Genomic DNA, 8,228 nt, shown 5'->3' on the forward strand with positions numbered 1-8,228 from the left:
ACTTATAGAACCACAACAAAAGCTGGAGCAGGGAAGAGGATTCAAAAGCAGCCTGATCAGTGCTTCAAGCTCAGGAGATCTGTTGATGAATATTTGCCTTTTCTCTGTGCTTAGAGAGTGCCCCGTGCTCCAGCATGGGGGAGCAGAAGCGTTCAAAAGAACCAAGCTTATGTTATTGGTTTATGCACCGCCATTCCCACATCCGCCATATGGCGGCAGCGTTGAATCAACAATAAACCAGAGTCCGGCAGAAATGGGGATAGATTAACGTGTTGCATGGATAGGGGGTCTCTGGAGAAAAGTTTGGGAACTTGGTTACATCCCTTTAACTGCTCCAGTTCTCCTTATCTCCTGGTTTACAGGGTTTCCAATATGCTGGAGCTTGGAAAGACTTTTGTGCTTATTTTATATTATATTTATATTGCTTGACTCCAGAAAAATTCTGGCCCTCTTAAAAGATACTGGTATTCTCATGAACTAGAGATGAGATTTTCAAAAGCGCCTGCGGGAGTTAGGTGCCCATATGCTACTAAAATTCAGTGGGAACCGGATATATAATTTTCTTGCGTTTCTTTGAAAATCCCAGTCTAGAAGCTTCTCTCTTCATACCTATTATTAAAACAATTTCTGTCAGTGTAGGAAAGTAAATAAAATGAAAAGAAATGCTGTTAATAGTGATTAGGTTTTTATTTTTAAAGTAATATCCTTCCGTGTTGATGTTACTGAAAATTATTTAAAACAAGGAATGTGTGTGTGTGTGTGTGATGGGGTGCTCCTGTGTGTTGGTTGGGGAACAGTGAAGGCAAGAGACAGAGATCCTATTTATCTGATTTCACAAATTTTAGATGCTACTGCTGTACTTTTTGTTTTGACTTCAACCCGGCCATTGGTGGACTGGGGTTTGGTCACTCAACGGCCAGATTTTGAAAAGAGCACATGGGAGGCGAGGTTTCCAAGTGGTGCCTCCCCAAATTATTCAGTGAATGTCTTTGGGATTCATGCTCATGATCAAGAATTGACACCAGTTTACAATTAAATTATAACTTCCTCAGTTCATATCAGTTCCCGGGTGCACTAAAGTGAATAGCAGTAGTTCTTGGCAGGTAAGAGGATGCTGGATCAGACAACAGGTCATCTACCATGTCCACCTGGCACCGTTTTTCATCTGTAAAGAAAGATTTCCAGTAAACTACTTTCCCTCTTATATGCCCTCCCTGTGCGTTGAAACGTCATGCAAATTTCTGGTCGGGGCTTCCTTCTCAAATAGAAACCACTGATTCTGCAAAGCTCAGCTGGAGATTTCGAGCTGCTTCCCTTGAAACCCAGCTGGAGATTTGCCACAGAGAAAGTGTCCCCTTTGCTAGAGACGATGGTGTCTTTATGCATTTTCCTTCTCCTCCTCGCGGGCCCTTCATGTAAGTGATTATGGAAAATAGGTTAGAAACCTGAATGTTTCCACTTTGGTTTTAGAGTGTCCTGAAATTCTTGTTATTTTCCATTTTCCCAGATGTCCTCTCAGAGATTCAGCTGGTGGAGTCCAGCCCAGGGGTGGTGAAGCCCGGAGAGACCCTCGAACTAACCTGTGCTGTGTCTGGTTACTCCATTTCCAGCGGTTACTGGTGGCACTGGATCTGGCAGCCCACTGGCAAAGGGCTGGAATGGATGGCAACTATACATAGAGATGGGAGAACATACTCTGTCCAGTCTCTTAAAAGCCGATTAAACATATCTGTAGACGTGTCCAAAAATGAATTCTACCTTCAGCTGGGCTCCCTGACCGCTGCAGATACCGCCATGTATTACTGTGCCAGAGAGCAAAGCAGGGACCCATACAAAAAAGGGAAGCTGATTTAATGCAAGGAACTGCCACTATGAAAACCAGTTCATATGAACGGGCAGGGGGGCACCTGCGGAACAAATTCATCATCTTCCTACAGAAGAAAGGAGAGGGAGTATTCCCCAATGATGAATGAGAGCCACCACGTGCAGCGATCTGACGCACATTCACTTCACGCTTTCCATTAATTAACCTCGACTTTCCTGAGCATTGTCATGTAAACAAGACCCCAGGCTCTTCTGAAAAAAATCTCACCTTACTTGTGAGTGACTTGGATGTTTTGTAAAATTCCACCCTGAACAGACAATAAAAACCAGACTGAGATGCACACAACACAAGGTACAAGCTGGGATTTTTAAAGCCTATGGGAGTTAGGTGCCCAGCTGCCCTTAAAATTAGTTCCCTTAGGCTCCATTAACAACCCCCCTCCAATTATTTTTTTTAATCTCCTTATTCTGCTCCCAATGGAAAAGCCCTTTGAAAGGGCCCAGCATCAAGTCTCTGAAATACCAAACCAGTGCTCAGTACACAGCAGGAAATCAGGACCAACTCCATTCAAGTCCAGGTGATACCGTTCCACTGTCACAACAGTGGTGTAAAGCAAGAGAAGAGTAAGCAAAATATAAGGCGGGCTGATCATTTTTCCTCATGCATTTTTCTCCTGTGTTTTTGATGTACACAGGTAAAGTTTAGGCCTGAGATTTTCTAAGCCACTTAAAGAATTTGAACAACTCACTTGTTTTCCCGAAGGACCTCAGCGTTCAGAGCAACCAGCTCAAGGCATCTTTGAGCATTTCAGCTTCTTTTTTTATCCTTGTCAGGGGAAGGATGTTTTGGTGCTGAGGTTGAAACATTGGAGAACAGGGCTCCGTTTAACAGGAGGAGGGCCAGGACACCTTCCTTCCATTCTGTGTTACGCTGAACATTTTCAAAGGCTTGTAGGTACCCAGACGGATTTTTCAAAACCCTCTAAGGTGCCAACACCTAACTCCCATTGGTTTCAAAAGAAGTTGCTAGGTGCTTTTTCAAATACCACTAGGTGCCCATCTGCATCTTTAGTTGCCTAAATACATGTGAACATCTAGTCCTTGATCTCTTTGGGAGATATTTTTAAAGGTATTTAAGCACCTAAAGATGAATGTAGGAGCCTAGGTATTTTTTGAAAATCTTCCTAGTTTCCTACCTTCATGTTCAGGTAACTAAATACCTTAAAATCTGGTCCTTCGTGCCGAGTTTCACCTGTCTGTATGAGGATAACATCACTTCTCTACCTCACAGTGATGTTGCAAGATGAAATGCATTAAAGATTCTAATGAGCTCAGATACTACAGTAATGGGGGGGGTGATAAGTTCCCTAGATAAAAGGCCCATTCTCATTCACCCCAATAAACCAGAATTCACCCTCAATTTTTACTTCTTTCTGCTGCGGAACACTGGGCAACGTCAACTTCTGCGTAGAGCGCGAGGAAAAGTCCTGTGCATCCTTTAACCTCCCAAAATAGGGGCAAAGGAATAAATTATCTGCTGATTTCAGTGGACACAACTCCAGTGACTTTGCCTCCAGGTGCTTTGTGCTGTCCCTTTGCTCAGGAGTAAGTTTCACCCAGTGTACACCAAGAAGGAGCGGAGATTCTGGAAGAATTGACTCGCCAGTTCCTCCTGCTCATCCGCATTGGGCGTGTTATACTCTGTCTGTGAAACCTGCATGCAAATCACCTCCCCCAGGCTTCCTCTTTAAAGAGATCCAGCATCTCAGAACTGGAGGAATTAAGTTGGTTATTTGCGGCAGAGAAACTTTTCTGCAAAGAAAAATATGCAACTGTTATTGTTCTGCATTTTCATCTTAACCTTCCACACCTGTGAGTATTTGGGGGTTGACCGTGGGAAATAATGACTTGGGCTAGGTTTTAGGGAATTCGGTGTGCAGTTCCCACTCACCCTCAGTGGGTCTTTGGGTGTATGTCTTTGAGAAAGGGGTTGGACTAGATGACCTCCTGACGCCCCTTCCAACCGATGTTCTATGATTCTATAGTCCTATGAAAAAACCAGCCTTGGTTGCTGGTTTATTACCACTTTCATTAATGCATTTTCCCTCCCTTCACAGGCCCCATCTCGGGGTTTAAGATGACCCAGTCTGGTTTGGGAAAGGTGATGATCTCAGGGTCCCTCAGTCTGACTTGTGCTGTCTCGGACTCTGCCCTCTCTACTGGTGGAGACTGGTGGCACTGGATCCGGAAGCCCCCAGGACAGGGGCTGGAGTGGCTGGCATTGATAGACAGATATGGGAACACCATCTATCTCCCTGACATTCAAAATCGAGCCACCATCACCGTGAACCCTTCCAAGGACGAGTTCTACCTGCGAGTGGTCAGCTTGAGTCCACAAGACACAGCAGATTACTACTGTGCTTGGAGCACCTACAAGCAGTATAAACCACCGTGATACATGCTAGCACAAAAACACGCCTCAGCCTTAGTCCTCATAGGCCATTTTTTCCCCAGAATTACATACCTAGCACTCCATATGGGTGTTTTTGAAAATGTCTTCCTACGTCTTACATAAATTTAAGGGGATTTGAGTTCCTAAATCCTTAAGTCACTATTGAAAATGGGCCGTAGGTTCCTAGGTCATTTAGTGCATCTAAAATGTTTACCCTATGTCTTTTTTGAAAACGGGATTTAGGCTTCTAACTTATTCGATGCTTTTGAGAATTTTACCTTACATTTATTGATTTATGGGTGACCTCTTAAAAGACACCCATTTCAAGCCACAGATTCCCCATTGACTTCAAGATCCATTGCGTTCAGCGGGCTAGATTCCTGCTTCAAACCCAGGTGCTACAGAATGTGCTCTTTGGTCCAACAAGAAAAGAAAAACAAAAAACAGAAAAGAAAAAAACGAAAAAGAAACGAAAACTAAACTAAAATGTGTATTTAAATATATAAATAATTCTCTCCTGATGTAAATGGACACAACCCCAGTAACTCCTCCTCTAGTAAATTTCTCCCTAGTTGAGTCACAGACTGTAGATGTATTTGTGTAAATTAATTGAAATTAATGCAAGAACAGAAGCGATCATAGCTGAAAGGGAAAGAAACACGGGTGTTTCTTGTTCAGATCCAAGACAGTAAACGTTGGCTATTTATATGACTTTCATTTGTGTATCAACTAGAGAAAAAAAACCCAGTCTCATTCTCTGCTTCTCTCTCGCGCACGCACTCTGTCAAGATTCCCTCCACCTCCAACCGTGCATCTTGCAGAATTAACCCAATTTACAGGAGAATTGCACCTATTTCTGTGCCCCCACCCAGTGCACATTGCTTGAGGCCTGTGTACTTTTAGATTACCCCATTACCTTAAAGCATGAAGATATCTAAATGGCCTTAATAGTGCCTGAATTTCCAGGGGGACCTAGGGGATTTAGGTGCCAGTTTTCCATAAGCATCCCAGCTAAAGTAATTGGAATCTTCAGTGTCTGAAAAACTGAAGGGACGTTCTCAAGGTCACAGATAAAGTCAGCGTGTCATCCAGGAGACGAAGGAAAGCTTCACAACTCCCTTTTCCCGACAATAACCACTCACCTCTGACTGCTCACTTCCAACCCTTGTTGTTTTAACCACGAGACACCCATCTCCTCCCAAAGCTGGGATACAAGCAGGGAGTCCTGGCTCTCACAGCCCCGCTTCTGTAAGCCACTGCACCCAGTTCCCCTCCCAGAACCGGGAAAGAAACCAGGACTCCCGACTCCCAGTCCCCACCACCCCCTTACCTAACTTTTTGGTCCCACTCTCCTCCCAGAGCTGGGAATAGAAAGCTAGGCTCCTGACTCCAACCCCGCCTGCTCTAACCCAGCCGACAACACCCCCTTTCCAAAGCAGAAAATAGAACCCAGGAATCCACCCTCCCCCGCACTAATCACTGACCAGTCTGACTTCCTTTTACATTCATTTCCTGAGCTCCACAGATGCTTCCCCTATAGAACAGAAGAGGGCAGAGATATGGAGCGTCAAATAACCACTTGGCTACTTTTATATCTGTCAGCAAAGGATGGACCCTGCATGCAAATCAGCCATCTGGGTTTCCTGTTTAAATAGTTCTCCCCTTCCCACCTCCGAGGTTTTGTCCACCTGAATCTTGACCTGGCAGCTTCATTCTTGATGAATCTTCCTATAAAAGAACTCTGAAAGCTTTGAGCCTCTCCCTTTATCTACTGATCCTGTTGCCCTGTGAGTTTTCCTGGGACGTAGTGATTTGTCTAACACCATTGTCATGGTGTGCATGATGACTTCCTTCTTCCTCCTGCATGGTCGCTTGGGCTCTGAATTCTCCCATCCCTTTTCTTTTCAGGTGTCCTTCCTCAGGGGCAATGGACACACTCATGGTTGCAAGAAAAAGAGCAGGTTGTGAAACCCACGGGATCACTTTGGCTGGCCTGGGCAGTGTCTGGTGCCTCCGTCACCGATTCTTATGACTGGGGGTGGGTCCGTCCAACTCGACAGAGCCCCCTGGAATGGATGAAACACATCAGTGGAGGTGACGCTCCACACCCTTCCCCATCATTGCATAACCAATTACACGTATCTAGGGACACTTCGAAAAATGAGTATTATCTCGTCTTGAATGCACTGACCACTGAAGAAACGGCCACTTATTATTCTGCTGCAAATACATTTTTTTATTAAAGATAATGTCATACAATGATCAAATACAGAGTTTCTGAAGGAAAGAGAGTGCTACAGGGAGTGGGAACTTGCTGTATATTAGGCTTCTCCTTATTAATTCAAACTAATGAGATAAATTCCAGTCTATTAATAAGATCTCTCTGTCCATGCTTTTAATAGGAAAGGATGCATGGTGGAATCTCCATCCTTAGAGGTTTTTAAGTCATGGCTTCGCAAAGCCCTGGCTGGGATGATTTAGTCAGGGTTGGTCCTGCTTTCAACAGGGGGTTGAACTAGATACCTCCTGGAGTCCCTGACAACTCTGTGATTCTATGGATGGATGGTCACAAACACACACTCCATTTACACTCTCAGCTGCTCTTCCTCCTTCCAATAACAGGCGGCCGTGAAACACGCTCATACACACTCCACCCAACAGATGGCCACAACACCCAAACAATCACACACACACACACACACACAGCTATGGCAGGCCCAGATCTCATTTCACCCAGCTAGGCAGATCAGCACACCTACACACAGCAGCGGGGAGCACAGGTGGGTGCTCACGCTCAGGGCTCACTCAAGTAGGAGCGGGAGCAGAGGGGCTTTAAGCCGCGTGGAAGTGCATGTCATACGTTAACCAGTGTTCGGTGTCACTTACAGATCGCACGTCGTCCAGCAAATAAAGGAATTCTGCCCCGGTCCCGGTGTAAGACGCTGGCCCATGCAAGGGGGGGATTCCTGTCAAGCCCCAGCTCTCCCTGTTCTGCCCTTTCATCTCCCGTCCCCGCTGGACCAAACCCACATGCAAATCCCTGCCTGCTTAAACACAAACCCCCGACCCTCCGCGTCCCAGCCCCTCCTCACGCACCAAGAGGAGCAGCCCTGGATTGCTACAGCTCTGAGAGATGGCCCTGCTGCTGGCTGCTCTTTTCTGCCTCCTGGCGGCTCCCTGGCGTGAGTATCTCAGGACCACGCTTTCCCCGCACCGCGTGCGCAGAGTCTCACTGCTCTGTTTTTCTCCCTTTGCCAAGGTGCCCTCTCCCAGATCCGGCTGGTCCCGTCCGCCCCGGGCATGCTGAAACCCGGAGAGTCCCTGACCGTCACTTGCACCGTGTCCGGCGACTCCATCTCCACCCAGGCCTGGTGGAACTGGGTCCGCCAGCTTCCCGGCCAAGGCCTGCACTGGGTAGGACGGATCCATTTCTCTGGGAGCACAAACTACGCAGCGGCCTTCAAATACCAAGCGACCGTCGCCAAAGAGGACGCCAAGAACCAGTTTTATCTGCAGCTCCGCTCCCTGACGGCTGCAGACACCGCCACCTATTACTGCACCAGGTGGGACCCATGCTGAGACAGCCCAGGACAAGAGCCCAGGAAGGAAAGTCGCCCTGAACACAGATGGCTGCATCTGTTTCCTGTTGCAACCTCCCTGCCCTGGCCTCAGGCGCCTGAGATCTTCCCCCGTCTGCACTGACAGCTCGTTTCCAGCCCCGCAATATTATTAGTGGGGTTCCCTAACACGCTGGAATCTTCATTGACCCAAAGGAAGTGAGAGTCAGGGATCTGAAAGGTTTTTAGCCACCTAATTCCCATTTAAAATCCTTTCACAATCTGCCCATTCTCTAGTCTCTGTCGCTTTCACCCTCCTCGCTGGACCAGACACTTCTCCTGCACAAGTCTCTCTAGACCAGATTGTCCAAGTGATTTAGGCACCTACAATTGCA

General features: G+C 46.5%; 2 gene segments (V, D, J or C); both read left to right on the forward strand.

The window, feature by feature from the left end:
* Positions 1-3,961: 3,961 nt before the first annotated feature.
* On the forward strand, positions 3,962-4,279 carry LOC137166530 (immunoglobulin heavy variable 4-30-2-like). The segment is given in 1 exon segment: positions 3,962-4,279. A coding segment is annotated over 1 exon segment (318 nt).
* Positions 4,280-7,409: 3,130 nt separating this feature from the next.
* Positions 7,410-7,839, forward strand: LOC137166531 (immunoglobulin heavy variable 4-4-like; the record flags this gene model as incomplete). The annotated part of the segment is given in 2 exon segments: positions 7,410-7,458; positions 7,536-7,839. Coding segments are annotated over 2 exon segments (353 nt in total), but the record flags the coding sequence as incomplete, so codon positions are not given.
* Positions 7,840-8,228: the final 389 nt, after the last annotated feature.

This window comes from Emydura macquarii, unplaced genomic scaffold, assembly GCF_026122565.2.
Source record: "Emydura macquarii macquarii isolate MOO-44397 ecotype Brisbane River unplaced genomic scaffold, CSIRO-AGI_Emac_v2 contig_2866, whole genome shotgun sequence".
In the NCBI taxonomy this organism is placed as follows: domain Eukaryota; kingdom Metazoa; phylum Chordata; order Testudines; family Chelidae; genus Emydura; species Emydura macquarii.